At 53.1% G+C, this 18,967-nt stretch overlaps 1 protein-coding gene across 2 annotated transcripts; it reads right to left on the reverse strand.

Annotated features, from left to right (window-relative positions):
- Positions 1-299: 299 nt before the first annotated feature.
- Serinc2 (serine incorporator 2) lies at positions 300-18,967 on the reverse strand. Of its 2 annotated transcripts, none has more exons than XM_090333823.1 (10): positions 18,905-18,967; positions 9,586-9,747; positions 8,982-9,172; positions 8,220-8,299; positions 7,829-7,966; positions 6,098-6,267; positions 3,986-4,076; positions 3,590-3,731; positions 1,859-2,074; positions 300-574 (listed from the first exon to the last, which is right to left on the reverse strand). In XM_090333823.1, exons 1-10 carry the CDS (start codon positions 18,956-18,958, stop codon positions 439-441), a joined length of 1,380 nt encoding a protein of 459 aa, XP_090189949.1. In that variant the 5' UTR covers positions 18,959-18,967; the 3' UTR covers positions 300-438. The 2 variants fall into 2 exon arrangements, with proteins under 2 accessions (XP_090189949.1, XP_090189950.1); XM_090333824.1 differs by lacking the exon at positions 18,905-18,967 and adding an exon at positions 15,949-16,000.

Below are 18,967 nucleotides of genomic sequence, written 5' to 3' on the forward strand. Positions count from 1 at the left end.
CAGGAGCAGGGGTGAGGGTTACAGGATGTGGGAAGACATACATACAAGTTCGTTTATTGGGGGGCAGAGTCTTAGGGATTCAGTAAGGCACATGGTCCAGGAAGTGGACAGGGCCAGGGAGGCCCGGCCACCATGCTGGGTCCCTTCATATGTCTGCTGTCCTCTGAGCAGCTCTGGCCAGCTGTCTCCTCAGCCCCCACGCGGGACTCTGAGATAGGGGGCTCTTCTGTGGGTGACCAGGGGCAGGGAAGGAAGAGGCAGCTCATGGTTTAGGGGCTCAGGTGTGAGCTGCTGCTGCTGCTGCTGCTGAGATCCTAAGGCACTAAAAGGTGCACATCTTAGAAAAGGGCCAGGTTTTTTGAGGGGGGGGGCTCAGCTTGGCTGTGGGGAGGGGAAGGTGGGCTGGTGGCCATTGTGTCTGAAGTACAAGGTTCTGCCTCAGCTGAAGTCTCGGTTGGGCAGGAGCAGGGGGGCCACCAGAGTCCACAGGTAGAGGCAGAGCCCTGCCCAGCTGGCACAGATCTTTACCCACACGGCTGTCCACGTGCTGATCATCTTTCGAGTCTCACTGGGGCTGGAACACATCATCCATCATGTCAGCCTGGCCTCCATCCTCAGCTCCACCCCCTTCCCGGGCCTATGACCCAGGGTGACCCCGAGGTCAGCAACTCTAGTCTCTGCAACACTGCCAACAAATGGTGCCTCGTGACCCAGACACAGCCCTTGGCCTGTACCACAGAGCTCCCTCAGACCTGGATTCCTTGATTCCTTCCTTCCTTCCTTCCTTCCTTCTTTCCTTCCTTCCTTTCTTCTCTCAGCTGGCACACTATCACTTGAGCCATGCTTCTAGTCCTGCTTTTCCCTCGTTAGGTTGAAATAAAATCTCAAGAGCTTTTCTTTCCCAGCTGGCTTTGAATTTGGATCTTCTAGATCCCAGACTCCTGAGTAGCTAGGGTTACAAAACTAAGTCATGAGCTCGCAGCTTCAATGACCATCATGACTGCAGTTCTAAACTTACAGAGCGGCCTGACTCCTAGGCTCTCACCTTGTGATTCTAATTGTTTGACCTCACTGGACCTTAATCCTGGGGCCCTGGAGCTCCTGACCTTAGTCCTGACCTGTAGCCAGCCTGACCCCAAGCCTCATATCACTACTTCTCTCATAGCTCCTTTAGCCTGCCACACGAGGACTGGCTCTAAGACTCCCCACTCCAAATTGTTTTGGCAGTCCTCGGGCTTGAACGTGGGGCCTGAGCACTGTCTTTGGGCTTTCCTCAAGGCTAGTGCTCTACCACTTGAGCCACAGCACCATTTCTGACTTTTCTATGTGTATGGTACTGAGGACTTGAACTTGGGTCTTAGTGCATGCTAGGCAAGCACTCTACCATTAGGCTAAACTCCCAGCCCCCACTCCAATTTTTAACCAAACACTATGTGTGTGTGTGTGTGTGTGTACCTATGCATACACACACACCCACAACCACACACATGCTAAACTATTGCCATTCAATACTCCCAGAGAAACCCACAGGAGCTGAGGCTTCACATGATGCCACCCCACCCTTAGGCCTCACAATTCCCATCCTTGACTCCAGGACTTTGATTCTGACTACCACACCCTAACCTTAACCCTCTGACCAGGAACCCCAACTCTGACCCTGAGATCCCTCTGTGGAGCTGAGCCAATACAGGTGCCACAAGGAAACCGAGGCAAGGCATGGGTAGGCCCTGCAAGGGTCTAAGAGATACCCTGTTGCCAGGCCTTGGGCAAGTACCCAATTACTGGGGAAGGAAGGGCTGGAGAAAAGGAGACAAGCGGCAGGCCCTCCCATCCGCCCCGCCTGCTGGACTGCCCGTACCTGTACCAGTTGGTAAGTGTCATCATGATGTGCAGGGAGGCCAGCACCAGGCAGAAGTGGAAGAAGGAGTAGCTGTAGGTGACGCCATCCTGCTCGTTGTCAAAGGCCCGCCCCTCGCAGGCCACCTGCTGCTGCTGCTGCTGCTGCTGCATGGCCTCAGGACACTCCTCCGTCTGCATCAGGCTGTTCACCTGCCGGTGGTCAGATGAACGCAGGCTGTGGAGACAGGAAAGTGGAGGGCTCGGCTACCGCTACCAAGGAGGGCAACGGGACAGCAGCAGGTGGCCCTGCGAGCCTCGGCACTGGTCACAGCACTGGCCACAGATGGTCTCAGAGGCCAGTGACTGAGAAGTCTTACACCGTTTTGACTCTTAACCCTACCCCCCAGTTTCTGTGGTGATCTTCAGCAAGGCATATCTCTGCCAGCCTCTGTGCTGCCATCTTCAAAATCACTCCTAAGGCTGTGGGGAGGATGAATTAGAACAATGATGTCAAGATTCTGGGTGTGCCCTGCACAAAGTTAGCTAAATAAACCGTTGCTCTTACCATCACCCTTCATTTATCACTCTCACAGAAACACGAGTTGAGTCCCTTGTGCCACTCACTAATAATGCTAATAATCAGTTACAATCACTTCTTATCAAGTCTAAGGATTCTCTGGGGTTGTCTTCATTGTTGCTTGCGTTTGGTTTTATGTGTTTTTTTGACACAGGGTCTTGTTTCGTAGCCCGGGTGGCTCCTCTGGCTCCCCCACTTCCTCTGCCTCTGGAATGCTGGGGTTACAGGTATGCAGCCAGCATCATACCCTGGAAACTCTTAAGTTTTATCAAGCTGAGGTAATGGCACTAACAGATCATAATCATCATAACTATGATTGCACATTATTTTTCTATGACAAGCTCTTGATGTGTAAGACAGAATTCAATAGTCTGAGATATACAGAATTGTAGAAAGCCAACTTGTATTTTGAAAAGGTGAGCAAGCTGGGCGTGATGGGTCAGGGCCAGCTATTAGAAGGCTCAAGGAAGGTTCTAGGCTTGTTCCAACAATAAGCCTAGAGATTCTGTCTCAACCAGTCACTGGGCATGGCAATGAGTACTTGTCATTTCACCTGTGCAGGAAAAATAAATAGTAGGATGGTGGTCCAGCCTGGCTTGGGTCAAAGTGTGAGAGTCTGTGCAAAAAGGACTGGGACGTGGCTCAAGTGCACCTGCCCAGCGAGTACAAGGCCCTGAGTTCAAGTCCCAGGAACACCCCAGCCGCAGCAGACACATAAAAAAGGGACAGGCAGTCCAGGTCCACTGCCCACAGTAATGAGTACTTGCTCAGATGGCCCACTAAAAAGCCACTGCGTGATCTTCAACACGAACTCCCTCGTTCAGGGAGGCTGTGGGGCCCCGGTGCCGCCATCAACACGGAGGCTACCCTGCTCCTCTTCCTGAGAAGCAAATGGAGGCTCAGAAAGGTTAAGCCACTTACCCAAGGCCACCCAGCAGGTAACACATAGAACCAGGACCCAGAAGCCTCACCGGAGCGGGAGACCAGGAGGCCCTGTGTTTAGAAGGGACCCCAGGCCAGGAAGCAGCCCCAGTGCCCTGTACTGAACACCACGGCTTCACAGGGCTTCCCTGGTCCCTCCAGCACAGGGCAGCGCCCACCTGTGAGGGCCCTGTCCAGTCAAGTGTCCCGGCTCGTGTGTCCTCCCTCCCCAGAGCCCAGCACACACTGTACCCGATGAAGAGGGTGCACAGGATGAAGATGACGAGCCCCACGATGCTCGGGGCATCCCACCACTGGGTCTCGTAGTTCACAGGGCCTTCTGGGAGAGACTCGTTGCTCTGGGGGACAGGCAGGTGAGGGTTGCACTTCTGGTCTGGAGGAAAGAGTACAGTCTCCCTCAGCCTGTGCCACCAGCGCTGCAGAGCAGAGGAGCCCTGCAGATGGACAGAGAGCACCAGGCAGACAGACAGACAGCTCCAGGAGCAGATGGCACCCCCCCCCACACACACACACACCTCCCCGGAGGACTGAGTAAGAGATGGGCTAGCCTGGCATGTCCCTGCTGTACATGAAGGGTACCCATCCCTTCGGCAGGCCAGCCCGCCTCAAGCCCAGGTCTGTACTCACCAGGGACATTGGACAGGGCTGACCAGGTGACAAACATAGTGTACAGTGTGACAACGGAGGCCTGCAGCAGACCTGAGTTGGGCTGGGCCTCCTGGTGAGAGATGTTCACTGGTAAAACCCCCTGCCCCACCCAGACCCACTCCCCACGGCCAACTCCATCACCAGCCACCCCACCCAGAGTCCTAGGTTTTCTTTCTGTCCTCACCCCTCAGATTTCAGACTTCCTCCTTTCTGCAAACCCATCAAGGGCAGCGTGGAAAAGGAGAAGCCTCCAGGTTTGCTCCTGTCCTTACTTCCACGGGATCTGCCACCAAGCCACACTCCATAATCTGTAGAACCCTTATCCACCTCAGGGCCTTTGCCCTTGCTTGACCCCTTCTTGACACATTTGTTCCCTAACTTCCACAAAGGCAACACCTCCTTGGTAGTTGAATGAGACGCCTGAGGAGACCCTGTGCTCCTCTACAGCAGCTGCCATCCCATCTATGGCCATACTCCTAGCGCTAGCCTCCAGACTCCCATTATTTAGACTCATCTCTTATTGCCTTTCCCATCAATCACTACATACACATTTGAAAATATGAATGGAGCCAGACACCAGCGGCTCACACCTGTAACCCCAGCTATTCAGGAGGCTGAGATCTGAGGATCAGGGTTCCAAGCAGCACAAGCAGAAAAGTCCATGAGACTCATCTTCAATTAACCACCAGAAAACTGGAAGTAGCAATAGGGTTCAAATTGGTAGAGCATTAGCCTTAAGCAAAAAGAACTCAGGGACAGCGCCCAGGCCTTCAGTTCAAGTCACACAAACTAACAAAGGACTAGGGAAGAAGGAGGAGGAGAAGGAACAGGAAGAGGAGGAGGAGAAGGAGAAGAGGAGGAGAAAGAGAAGAAGAGGAGGAGGAAGAGGAAGAAGAGGAAGAGGAGGAAGAGGAGGAAGAGGAGGAAGAGGAGGAGGAGGAGGAGGAGAGGGAGGAGGAGGAGAAATAATAATAATGGAAACTGCAGGTTCTAGAGGTAGCCTGCCTGGGTTTGAATCCTACCCCCATCATTTACTAGCTGGGTGGCCTTGTCCAAGTCTGTACTTTTTAGGGGGAGGGGAGGGGCAGCACTGGGCCTTGAACTCAGGGCCTGGGCACTGTTGCTGAGCCTTTTTGCTCAACTTAGGTGCTCTACTATTTGAGCCACAGCTCTACTTCCCAAATTTGGCAGTTGATTGAAGATAGAATTCTCACAGACTTCTCTGCCCAGACTGGCTTTGGCATGATCTTTGATTCTCAGCCTGCTAAGTAGCTAGGATTAGAGGTGTGAGCCCCTAGCAACTGGTTCAAGCTTGTACTTTTTTCAGACGATTTTTTCATACAGGTCAATTGTGGGACCTGGGCATCGTCCCTGAGCTTTTTTTTGCTATGGGATGATGCTCTGCCACTTTGAGCCACATCTCCATTTCTGATTTTCTGGTGGTTAAGTGGAGATGAAAGTCTCAGGGACTTTCCAGCCAGGGCTGGCTTTGAACCCTGATGGTCATATTTCATCCTACTGAGTAGCTAGGATTACAGATGTGAGCCCCCAGTGCCCAGAGGATCTGTACTCAGATTCTCTGTGAAAGGAGAAGATGATAAAGTAAGGACCTCTTGACATACATGGCAGATGCTACTTACGGCCACCTTCCACACAGATAAATCATCTCTACACTTAGAAGAGGGCCTGGCACATAGTAGATGCTCAGGAAGTGTTTTGGTGAATGAACTCTTGATTGCTGTGGGTTCTGGGTCAAAGCATCACCCTCTGCAAGCCTCAACTTTCTCACCAAGGAATGGGAGCTCTGAGAAAAAGAGGTTTTCTGCCAGAGACCCCTAAAGACCACTGTGCTCACGGTGAGTGCCCTAGCATGCCCATATCCAAACTCGGAAGTGGACACCACAGGGTGTGCAGTGTAATCCAGAGGTGCTATTAGAAGAGTCCCCTGGAAGCCAGGCACTGTCGTGGATGCTGATCTGCATTGCTCAGCGCCACTTCCTGGGGCCTCGGAACCCAGGAACCGGGATCCTAAGGGGAAAGTCGAAGGCAAAGTCCCACTTGCTGAGCGGCCGGGGCTCCAGGCAGGCTCACCTGGACCTTGGGCAGGACAGCAATGATGGAGACGCAGAAGCAGAAGGTGAGGTTGAGGCTGACAAAGATCTTGCCCTCGTGGCAGGTACTGGACTTGGTGTAGTAGACAAACATCAGGGCGATGGCAGCGATGGAGAGCGCGTAGAAGAGGAAGGTGAAGAAGAAGAGGCCTGGGCAGAGGGCGGCAAGCAGAGGACTCAGGAGGCAGGAAGCACACAGGGGCTCCTGGTACCTAGAGGTGGCTTGCCAGGCTACACTCCTCCACCTCAGGCCTCCTGGGCCGCGGTTTCCCCATCTGAGGAGTGACATCTATGTCTCCCACAAGCCACCCAGATGATTGGGCCACCAAGATGATTCACTTGCTACAGTCAGTGTCTGTCATCAGAAATCAGTGTATTCACTGAGCACCTCACTACCTGGTCTTAAGCTCACACCTGTAATCTTAGCGACTCGGGAGGCTGAGATCTGAAGATCTTAGTTTGAAGCCAGCCTGGGAGGAAAAGTTTATGAGACTCTTTTTTCTTTCTTGCCAGTCCTGGGGCTTGAACTCAGGGCCTGAGCACTATACTTGGATTTTTTTCAAGACTAGAGCTCTACCACTTGAGCCACAGCACCACTTCTGGCTTTTTCTATGTATGTGGTACCAAGGAATCGAACCCAGGTCTTCGTGCATGCTAAGCAAGCGTTCTACCACTAGGCCAAACTCCTGGCTCGCTCTATGAGACTCTTATTTCCAATTAACCAGCAAAAAGCTGTAAGCAGAAGTATGGTTCATGGGGTAGAGTACCAGCCTTGAGTTTAAAAAACAAAAACAAACAAGAAAGAGCTGGGCACAGCGGCTCATGCCAGTAATCCTAGCTACTCAGAAGGCTGAGACCTGAGGATCACAGTTTGAAGGCAGCCCGGGTAGGACAGTCTGTGACACACTTGTCTCCAATTAAGCACCCAAAAAAGCAGGAAGTAGCCGTGAGTTTGGCCTAGTGGTAGAGTGCTTGCCTAGCATGCACAAAGACCCGGGTTCAATTCCTTGGTACCACATACATAGAAAAAAGCCAGACGTGGTGCTGAGGCTCAGGTAGTAGAGCTCTAGCCTTGAGAAAGTCCAAGGCCCTGAGCTCAAGCTCAGACTGGCAAAAAAAAAAAAAAGCAGGAAGTAGAGCTGTGACTGAGGTGGTAGAGCACTACCTTGAGCACAAAAGTTCAGGGATAGCACCCAGGCCCTGAATTCAAGCCCAAGGATGGATGCACATGCACACGCACACACACACACACACACACACACACACACACACACACACACACACACACACAAGTGAAAAGAGCAAGACTGCAAGGACTTCAAGTTCTGTACTGGCATCAAAGTAGTACTAATAAATACACTAAAAAAATAAATGCAATGAATTCAAAACAGTGCTGGGAAAAGTGGACGAGGCTCTTGAGTTAGGGAGAGGTGGCTGGAGGTTGAAGGGGTGGAATTGCCTCTGGGTTGAGCCTGGCATCTGAGTTTAGTCACAAGAACTAGGAACAGCTTGGTGGGGGCTCCTTCCATCACTGAGGTTCCAACCACCAGCAGTCTAGCCCAGATACCACTGAAGGGACCTCACACACGGGCTGTGTGATGCCTCCTGCGGTGCTCAGACAGCTGCTCTGAGCTTCTGTCCCATTCCCCCTTCTCCCGCCCCCGCCCCACTGCCAAGTTCAAGGCCCTGCATGGAGCAGGACGGCACTGACCTGCGTACCAGGCTCGGGAGTCACACTCCTCGGCCTTGCCCAGCCAGCGCTGGTTCCACGAGTGAGCAAAGTCGATGAGCAGGATGAGCTGGATAAGGATGAAGAGGAAGGAGCCCACAACGCCAAAGTAGAACCAGACTGGAGGAGAGGAAGAAAAGGGGTTGAGCCAGGGGTGCAGTGGTGGGGGCGACAGCCACCCCCCAGCTGCCACACCCTCCACAGGGACACAGCGTGGCAGAGAAGAGGTGGGGACCAAGTCAGCTCCCCAGACCCCTGAAGAGCCTGTCTCAAGAGCAGAGGGGTCAGTGGTCCAGGGCAAGGGCAGCTCCCTTCCACCCAGACCTCAGTCCCATCCCCCATGCTGTCCCTCCATGGTCCCCCCTCCACCTACTCTCAGAGAAGGAGCCATCGGGTATGTAGAAGGCGCCCACGGTGATGCCCACGAGAATCAGGAACTTAAAGAACCAAAACCTACAGTGGGGGAGAGGGGTGGGTGGAAGTCGCTGAGTCCGGGAAGGGACATTGGAAGCCAGAGCACGCCTGCCCCAGATCCCCCACCCCAAGAAGCAGGACCTGGGAGGGAGACTTTTTGATGATCACAGTCTGTCTACACTCAGAAAACCCTCAAGCCCCAGGCACTGGAAAAACGAACTGAGCCATGAATACAGCTGTGAGGATGTGGCCCAACTATGTCAGCTGGATTCTATCTGATGCTGTCATGCCCTTTCTGAGTGTGTGTGTGTGTGTGTGTGTGTGTGTGTGTGTGTGTGTGTGTGTGTGTGTGTTTTAGGGCTTGTACTTAGCTTTTTCTCTCAAAGCTGGTGCTTTACCACTTGAGTTACCGCTCCCTTCCAGCTTTTTGGAGACTGATTAGAGACAAGAGTCTCAAAGACTTTCCTGTCCAAGCTGAATTCAAACCACAATCCTCAGAACTCAGCCTCCTGAGTAGCTGGGATTACAGGGGTCAGCCGCTGGCGCTGGCCTGCGCTTTCCATCTTCAGCTGAGCAGTGGGCATCACTGAGCAGGCACAGTCCTCTAGGCAAAGGCCCCTGACTCCTGGACTCACATCTGTGGGCAGCATCTAGGAACCCTGGAGACAGGCTGGGAAGGAGAGCCACTGAGGGGAGGGTGCAAGATGGGAGGGTCCCTCACCCATTCTGGATGGCGGCCCGGGGGTCCCGGCTACTACGGACGCACACCATGAGCAAGGTAAAAAGGAAGAAGAAGGCCGCCGTGGCAAAGCACATGCGGTAGACAGCACGGAAGCCCAGCAGGGAGCCGCAGTCCAGGGGGCCCTGCAGAACCACGGGGGTCTGGGCTCCGTCCTCGCACACCCAGGGCAGCTGTGGAGACAACGGAGCCATGTGAGGATCCCACCACCCCACTCAGAACCCGGCAGCTCTCGCAGGGCTGAGCCCAGCTCCAGCTCCATCACCCTTCACCTCCTCCCGTCCACCTCCCAGGTGACCCCGGTCCAGTCACTGTTGGTTCCCAGCTGCCCTATCCTTAGGGTCCACCCCAGGCCCAGTGGCCTATCTGACATGGCTTCCTAGAGCCGTCTCCACCAGGGCTGGTCACTGCGGGGTGGAGGCAGCTCCTGGCTGGCATCCAAGATGACAGAGGGTCCTCCAGGGAGCCAGTGACCTAGGAGAACCTCGACTCCTGGACTCCTCCCTACTGCTTGACTACCAGCATGCCCAAATCATACCACCTCCCCCTGCCTGCTAAGCCCCGAAGCCCACCGCAGGCCTCCCACCTTGTACAGCTGGCTCTCCACTCCAGGGCTCAGCATGATGATGGAGACCAGCACGCCCAGGAAGAGGAAGCCGGTGAACAGGAGGCGGCTCACAGTGGAGTTGCGGCTGGAGGGGCAGCAGCTGCACAGGATGCAGGGGGCAGAGCCACAGAGGCAGGACGCCTGTCGGAGGATGGCAGGGACAGAATACCTGAGTCACTCTCTGCCATCTCTTTCCCTGCTCAGGCAGCACCATCTCAAGCCTGTGCTGAGCAGGTAAGAGTGCTCTTCCCCAGAAGATCCCCATGTCACTTTCAAGCTGCAGAGGGAAACTGGGTCACCTAAGACCACCAGCCAGTAAGCAAGAGAACACAGACTCAGGCTGAAGGCAGGGCTCAAGTGGTAGAGCACCTGTCTAGCAAGAACAAAGGCCCTGAGCTCATATCCCAATGTTATCAGAAGGTAGGAAGGAAGGAGTATAAATATCAGAGGCCTGGAGCCAGTAGCTCACACCTAGAATCCTAGCTACTCGTGGGGCTGATAGCTGAGGATCATGGTTCAAAGCTAACCTGGGCAGGAAAGTCTATGAGCCTCATCTCTAGCAGCCATTTCCCCTAGACTGTACCAGTCCTGGACAGCAGGTGGCAGTCTAAGCACTTCCCCTCTCCAGTCTGTGGCCCATTCTGCCTCAGCCCTCCCCAGGGCACACTAGAACAGGTGAGCCATTAAAGAGCCCTCACCATTCACAGCTGGTAGCATCTGGAGGACAGGACTCACCCTTCTGGAGGCTCAGCCCTGGAGGAAACAGGCCTTACAGAACAACTACAAACTGCTCCATTCCTCACCTAGGTACTTAGACCTGGAGGGAGACCTAAGCCGGGAAGCAAAGCAGAATGGTCCCTGAGGGGGCTGGGTGGCAGAAGCTGGGCACTAGAAGAAGGGGAAGAGGGCCCCGGTGGCAGGAGCTTCATGAGCTGGAGGAGAGCTTCTAGTGATGGGGTGAGGCTGGATTGGGGCCAGGCAGCACATCTGCCCTGAGAGGGTGGGCAGGTAAAGAGGCAGCAGCAGCTCACACCTGCAGTCCTAACAACTTGAAAAGTACAGGTAGGGGGATGGTAGGAATTCCCAATCCAATCAAGCAAATAGCACACGATCTTATCTGGAAAATAACTAAAGAAAAAAAAAGGAGGAGAAGGCTGACGGTGTGACTCAAGGGGTACAAGGCTCCAAGTACAGATCTCCATAAAAAGAAAAGAAAATCCCACAGTAAGGCAAGAGCAGCACTGAGCTATGTACAAGTGGATTACCCTGTAATCCCAGCTACTTAAGGGAATGCTGAAACCTGAAAGAGCACAGTTTAAAGGCAGCTCAGGCAGAGAAGTCCTAGAGAGTCAGGTGGCTCAGGTGGTACAGCACCAGCCTAACCAGCAAGCAGAGCAAGTGCAAGGCCCTGAGTTCAAGTCCAAGTATAGAGGAGGAGGAGGAGGAGGAGGAGAAGAGTTCTGAGCTTTAAGTAGTAAGCTATCACCAACTATATCCAAATTATACATGTGTCATACTGATGGAAAAGCAGACATCTAAAGGGGAAAGGAACACAATTATCCAGCAGGAGGTTGAGGAACTGGGGTTCTGGCTCAGTTCTGTGTACTGCAAGGACCTGGCTCTGTCCACAGAGCTACACTACTTGTCAGGCCATGAACCCATTGTCAGCAGTCTTTTTCACTAAATAATAATAATAATAATAATAATAATAATAATAAAATTAATTAATTTTTAAAAACTACTGGGTGTGGTAGCTCAAGGAGGCTAAGATAATGAGGATCGGGTTCAAAGCCAGGGCAGGAAAGTCTGGGAGACTCTTCTTATTTCCAATTAATCATCAGAAAACCAGAAGTATCACTGTGGCTCACAGAGATCGAGCTCTAGTCTTGAGCAAAAAGACTTTAGGTCCCTGAAAATAATCCTTCCAATGCCAGAGGAAAGCCTGGAGACCACAGCAAAACTGACCCCAGGAACCGGACACCCCTTAGGCCCTGACTCTAGCTTGCTACTGCTTCAGTTGAGACTGGAAAGCTGCCCTGTATTCAGATAGTTTAGCCTTTTCAATCCACTCTGATTCTCAGGGATCCAAATGCAAGTGTTCCTGATACCTGAAACCTGGGGATCTCCCAGGGCCTAATAATCAGAAGCCAGAAACCAGGGCAGATTTAAAAAGAGGGAAAGAAAAAAAGTGCTGCTGGCAGAACAAAGTTCACACACTTGGAACAGCGCCTGCCAGGACACTTTTCACTCATACTTACTCAAACAAACACCACACACACACACACACACACACACACACACACACACACACCCCGCCAGAGGGAGGGGAGGGGAGCCACGTGTGCTCCCATAAATACACGGAAGTGCCTGGTGGTACTAGGCATGATGGGAAATAGCCAGGATACTGGAAGCTAAATGTGCATCGCAGTACCTACCATGGGGGCTTTTCTGACACACACACACACACACAACACACACAACACACACACACACACAGTGCCACTACAGGCAACACATAACTAAACTACATGAAACTATCTCTAAATTAAATTGATTATCTCTTTTTTTTTTTTTTTGGCCAGTCCTGGGGCTTGAACTCAGGGCCTGAGCACTGTCCTTGGGCTTTCTCAAGGCTAGAGCTCTACCACTTGAGCCACAGCACCACTTTTAGTTTTTTCTGTGGTACCGAGGAATTGAACCAGGGTCTGAGGCAAGCACTCTACCACTAAGTCAAACTCCTACCCCTAAATTGACTATCTCTTGATGAAGCTGATTTTATAAACAAGTAGGAACATTTTTGTTGGTTTTTTTGTTTGTTTGTTTTGTTTGCATGCTAGGCAAGCACTCTACCACTAGGCCAAACTCCTGACCCCCAATTTTTTTTTTAATCAAGGAAAATACTATGACAAGCATAAAAGCTTTAAGTTTTGTGAACGTACTGGAATCTGCCGCAACTACAGAGGACAGGCAGTAGTGGAAAAGTCCTGAATACTAACAGCGACTGAACCTACATACCAGCCCAGTTCTCCCAATGGAGAACTCAGAACTTAAGCAGCCCTTGATCTGGGATCTTGGGAGCTGCAAAATTTCTTAATATTCAACTAATTCAATCTCTGTGCAATGAAGAATCACCCAGAAAGCAGCCTGCCACCCTCTGCTGCTGGTACCCTGCCATGGACTGAAAGCTCCCCTAGCAAACTAGATAGTCCGGAGCCAAGCAAGGCTTGGCACAGTAGAAACAGGGGTCATTGTGTCATTCATCCTTCTCTTGGTCATCTCTGGAGCTGGTGACACAGGTTCTCAGAACCAGTCCTGGTCACTGGGTGAGGAGAGGCAGCTCTGGGCAGGGCCACAGTATTGAGTTGTTATGTTTAAAACAAAACAATCTAGCCTTCTCTTCAAGATATAAAGGACTTGGACGCAGAAAAACAAACATATGTACCCATACATACTGGTACACATACATGCTCACAGCAGCTCTACTCACAGGAGGCAAAAGAGAGAAACAACCCTCGAGGCTACTGGTGGATGCAAATACAAAATGTGGTCAAGACTGCTACTCACTCTTAAAGAGAAAGGAAATTCTGAAATGTGTTATAACATGCAGGAACCCTGAGGACGTGATGTGATGATGCTAAGTGACACTCACCAGGCAGAAAAGACCACGCTAGATTGAACCAGCAGTGGTCCAATCTCCTGGCAGGAAAGGGAGATCCACGTAACAAGGGACTAGGAGTGACTATGTAACGGAAGATGGCAGAAGACTGAAAGGGCGGTTCTGATGGTTGCACAACACTGTGAGGTACTTAATGCCACTCAACCGCACACTTAAAAATGGCTAAAAATCAAGGCGCCCATTGCTCTTGCGTGTAATCCTAGTTACTATGAATTGACTCCTTGAGGTCGTTGTGAGGATCAAATGAAAGGTTAAAGTGTATAAAGTGCTCATAGCTAGCCAGGTGTGGTGGCTCACTCCTGTAATCCTAGATCCTCAGGAGGCTGAGATCTGAGGATCAGGGTTCAAAGCCAGCCTGGGCACTGAAAGTCCATAAGACTCTTATCTCCAATTAACCATCAGAAAACCAGAACTGGCACTGTGGCTCAAGGAGTAGGGCAATAGCTTTGAACTGCAGAGCTCAGGGACAGAGCTCAGGCCCAGAGTTCAAGCCCCACAACCGACAAAAATAAATAAAATAAAAAGTAAAGTGTTCACAGCAGTTCTGGGACTACTGGAGGGCTCGATGCTCCAAGTGCTGGGTCTCTAGGAAAGACATAGTAAATGGTCACCATTGGTGGGGTTATCTGTAAAATGACAATGAGGATGTCAAAGGACTGGGGCAGACCCAGACCTGACACAGTAAATGTCAGAGGTCAGAACTCCAAAGAGAGGGCACAAAAGGGAGAAACGGGCTCCTTGCAGATAGTAAAGGCTCAGGAACTTGCTTCCAGTTCTACCCTGAACCAGTGCTGCCTCACAGACAACTAGGACATGTGGGGGAGAAGGGAAGGTGAGGGCAGCAGCCTGGATGGGAGAATCAGATTCTAATCCTGACTGTGCAGCTCCTCCATCGTTAGGCAAGTGAGTTAACATCTCTGCGCTGTTTCCTTGTACATACATGGGGCATTTCCAAGCCTCTCTGGTCTCAGAAATCTGCACTTAGCACCAGGCTCTGTATTCTCTCCAGATGGAATTCTCCAGGATGGCAGCTCCCTCCCACATAAAGGATTCAATGTAGGCCAGCAGGAGCTGGGCCAGCACTTTGCACGTCTTCTTATAGCATCACTGAGACATCAGGAGAGCACTACTAACACCGTGAACTAGGGCAGGAGTGGGAGCCCACAGCCACAGGGTATTGGTCCTCCTCCAGACCCCATCACCACCAACCATCCACCCTTCCTGGCCAGGCAGGACGAGGTGGGAATCTGGTGGAGTGTGCGAAGTTCTGCTGGCAAACAAGAGGGCCTGGACATGGAGGGAGTTCAAGCACCAGATGATCCCCCACCTCCTCTTCTTTCTCTTCCTCCTCTTCCTCCATCTCCTTCTCCTCTTCCTCCTTCCTCACTCTTTTTTCCTCCCTCTTTCTTCCTCCTCTTCCACACATAATTCACAGACTGGAGATCGGCAGAGGACAAGAAATGAGCCTAGGGGATCCTTTCCCCTCCCCTCCCATTCTACTGCCTCCCTAGGCTGAGATCATTCTCAGAAAATGGCTACAAAGAAAACCTCTAGATTCTCAGCTCTGGCGGGCCTGCGAGCCCCCTCCTACCACACACAAGTCAGGGACAAAGGAAAGCGAGTCCTCAGCTTTCCTAGGGCAGACTCCGGGGAGCCCCTTCTCAGCTCCTCCCACCCCTCTTTGTGTGGGGCCAGAGAGGGGAGGGAGCTGCTTGAATGAACCTCAGATTTAATGAGGGGAAAAGGGAAAGGAAAGGGGGCCTCGCAGCCGGGCTCTGGCTAGAGCTCCCCCTCTACGCTGGCTCCCCCCCCCCCGCCACACACACAACACTGTCCCCGACACAGGCCACCAGGCACCCCCAAAGCTCCCTGATTCCTGGATCTCCAAATCCAAAGTTTGGCCCAGGTGGCCTCTGACAGCCCAGTCTGCGCCCCAGCCCGGCCCGGCCCGGCCCAGCGCAGGGGAGAAGAGCGGAGGGTCCAGCGCTTGCTGGGGAAGTGAAGTGGGGAGGGAGGGAGCCTGGGTCAGACTTCACCAAGCAGCCCAGGCTGCCCAGAGACTGGGAGGCGACGGGTCCACGAACCGACAGCCCCGAGCCGCGGGATGAGTATTGGACTGGCTTAGTCGTCAAACTAAAGTCAGACAAGGCTGACTGGCCGACAGACAGACAGACGGGCAGACGGACGGACGGACGGACGGACGGACGGACGGACAGACAGACAGACAGGAGGGACGCAGCAGACTAGGGCGGGGATCAGGCAGCACACAAAGAGTCAGAGCGTCCGAGAGAGGAGAAAGACGCACCCCGAAGCCACTCCGAGTTGGGCGGGATGGGGCGCGGGCGCAGGGCCCCCTCCAGCCGCCCCCAGGCCTCAGTCTCCCCAGTTCCCCCGAGGGGCGTCCGCGCCCGGCCCCGCGCGCCACGCCCTCCCCGCGGTAACCCGAGCGGCGACACCAGCTGTCCCCGCGGCCGCCAGCCCGGAGCGAGCGGGCGGGGTGGCGGCGGGGCGCCGAGCGGAGAAGGGGCCCGAAGGACGCGGAGGCCGGGTGCGGACCGGCAAAGTCAAGTTCGGAGGAAGGAGAAAGAAACTATTCGGGGGCGGGGGAGAAAAGAAGAGGAAAGTGCGGGGCCGCCGCGGGGACAGGGTGGCAGGCGCGGACTCACGCAGCTGAGCAGGGAGCAGGCGCCCAGGCAGGCCCCCATGGCGGCGGCGGCGGCGGCGCGGGACGCGGGCGGGAGAGGCGAGGTGCGGGGCGCGGGGTACCAGACTCGGGCGCCGGATCTGTCCGCGAGCGCTGGAGCTCCCGGGGCCTGGCCCCGCCCCGCCCCGGCCACGCCCCCGGACGAGCCACGCCCTCCCGCCCCGGCCACGCCCCCTCCTGCGGAAGCCAGGCCGCCCGACACCAAGGCCAAACCTACCTGGGCAGGTGCGCGGGGCGAGACCGTAGGGTAGGAGAGTCACAGCGTTCGAGCCCTCAAGACGGAGCTGTGCAACCCCACCGAACTCTAGTCGGGCTCAGAACGTGGTCCAAAACACGATTTTGGAAACAGACCTGGGTTTGAGCTCCAACAAGATCACCCAGTGACCCCTTAGGGGACCACTGGCATCCCTAGGTACAGAATCCAAGAAGTGGTCAGCTCTGACACAGAACATGCTGAATGATGAGTGACTGAATAAAGGAATGTGGGCAGGTCATTTCACCTCTCTGAGCCTCTGTTTCACAGCTCCAAGGGCTGCTTAGGCTCATGTGTGAACATGTGCTTGCTGGTCCTTAAACTCAGGGCCTCAGCTTTCTTACTTATAAAGCCTAGTGCTGGGGCCTGGAGGTGAGCCTAGTGGTAGAGTGCTTGCCTAGCATGCACAAAGACCTGGGTTCCATTCCTCAGTTACCACATACTTAGAAAGGGATGGAAGTGGTGTTGTAGCAACACCAGTGATAGAGCTCCAGCCTTGAGAAAGTCCAAGGACAGTGCTCAGACCCTGAGTTCAAGCCAGGACTGGCAAAAAAAAAAAAGCTAGACGCAGAAATGTGATTCAGGTGGTAGAGGGCTAGCCCTGAGCAGAAGTCACACAAGAGTGAGAGGCTACGTTCAAGCCACAATACACACACACACACACACACACACACACACACACACACACATGTCTAGCACTCTACCACTAGACCCAGACCCCTAATCTGATTCTGGATGCATCTAAACACCTGGTCTCAGCCCACCGTGGTCCCTGTTCCTTCTAAGACTTCCACTTCACAGTCTTTCAAATCACCCCTCCATTCACCTGCTCAAATTCTAATGACTTCAACCAACCTTCCTTGGACCATACATTTCTCACAGCCGTGCTCAATAGCCCCTCACTCCCTAGGCAGACTCAAATCCTAGGCCTCAGCTAAGCTGGGATGAGGGAAGCAGGAGAAGAGGGGAGGAGGGTTTCCTGGCAGATCCCTCTTCCCTCCAGGGAGATGGGAGAGATTGGGCAGCAGGGCTGCATAATTACTCTGGTTCAGCTTCCAGCCCTCTTCTCCAACTCTAGACTGGATAATGTTAGGGAAGGAATCTAGGCACCTCACAGCTGGCCCTAGGAGCCAAAGATCCAGCCTGACGGCTTCCTTCCAGGATTCATGGGGCACCAGGCGAGGCCATTAACTGTGACAGGACTGTTCCCCATACACAGCCTACACTTTCCCTCCCCCCTACTTTTGTCCACACAAAGCTCTGCTCATGAAGGCCCTTCTCCTCATCGCCCTCAGCCCCTTCAAAGACTTGCTCATGTCCCGTATGTTTTCAAGGAAGAGAAGTACAGCCACTACCTGGTTCCTCTGGCCAGAGGAAATGCATGGATCCCCTCTTGCTTTCTTTGTGTCTCCTGGACAGCAGGAGCTTTCTGAGAACTCACAAATAACTCAGACTCCCACCAGACTTGAGAAAGTGTCACAGTCTTTTTCTTGGCACCTTCCAATTGCCCTGAGAAGTAGATGTTTTCTGCACCCCAATCCATAGATTAGGAAACTAAGGCTCAAAGATGGGACATCTTATGGGTAAACTGCACAGACCAAACCCTGGCTGTGATTATAGTGTTTCTTATTGCTGCTCAAGTCCACACAAGTAGAGCTATAAGGCCACACCCTCTTCTCCCCCCCTACCCAGTGTAGCCATGACCTCGACCCCAAGGCTTGTCCTTCACAGCTTCTCTTGGGAAGTGGAGGTGATAAAATTCAGCCTTCCCTCTTTCTGCTCAGTAATCCTTAGAAGACATGAGCTGCCCATGGGTTATCAGCTTTACTGCTGGCTGCCCCCCTGTCCTACACTGCCCTGTGCACAGCTCAGGCTCAACAGTCTATAGGGCAGTACCTCTTTGCTGAATGCACATCCAGACTTAAAACACCAGCTCAATTTCCTCATTCTGCTCTGATGGATACCAAAACAGGCCCCACATGGCCGCCTGCTATCCAAGCAGTCCCCGGTGCTAAGGTGAACCCACCAGACCCCCAGCCCTGGATCAGATCCTTTGGTCACTTCCCTGAGTTCTCTGCCCAGCAGCCCTTCCCTGTCCAGGTCCAGACACAAAAATGTCCAGAGGACAGAGGCTGAACAAATGTAATACGGCACTCACTAGACACTATATAGCAAATGAACTATATAACTTGTGGGTGGAGATGGAAGGGAAAAACTGGAAGAGAGAAGGGGAAGGGATAATATTGTCCAAAATGAAACGTACTCATTACCTGACTTATGTAACTGCAACCCCTCTATAATAACATTTAAAAAAAATCATTTAAAATGCCCAGTTGGGCGACGCCTAGGACTCACGTTCCTCCCTATCACCCACTGCCTACGCCATCTGGGGGAACATTCGCCTCTCCTACCTCCACCCCTCCCCTGAAGTAAGGCTCCTATCCCATCCAATCTCAAAGAGCAATTGTGAGCAAACACATCCTAAGAAAGGAGGGGAGGACTGAAAGGACTGAAGTAGAGAAACATTTCTTCTGGTTTGAGGTTGTCAGTTTTCAGAGAACCCCAGGGTAATGTGCTGCCCTGGTCTGGCCACATCCCTGACAGTGGGCTCTCATGGACCTATCACACTCAGCACAGAGGCCGAGCTGCTTTGCATGGCACTCACTGTGTAGCTTGGTCTCGGCGACTCTTCCGCCTCCTTCAGCCTCACGCTTCTCATCTATAAAAG

This window comes from Megascapheus bottae, chromosome 6 (assembly GCF_031878675.1).
Source record: "Megascapheus bottae isolate mThoBot1 chromosome 6, mThoBot2.hap1, whole genome shotgun sequence".
Lineage (NCBI taxonomy): Eukaryota > Metazoa > Chordata > Mammalia > Rodentia > Geomyidae > Megascapheus > Megascapheus bottae.

Bases quoted from the DNA above. Each gene is read 5' to 3' on its own strand.
- Serinc2 (XM_090333823.1), bottom strand. From the start codon at position 18,958: ATGAGAAGCGTGAGGCTGAAGGAGGCGGAAGAGTCGCCGAGACCAAGC. The intron at 7,967-8,219 runs GTAGGTGGAGGG...CCTCTCCTCCAG, and splicing joins CGATGGCTCCTTCTCTGAGA to TCTGGTTCTACTTTGGCGTT. The intron at 6,268-7,828 runs GTCAGTGCCGTC...CCCTCTGCCCAG, and splicing joins CTCCCGAGCCTGGTACGCAG to GCCTCTTCTTCTTCACCTTC.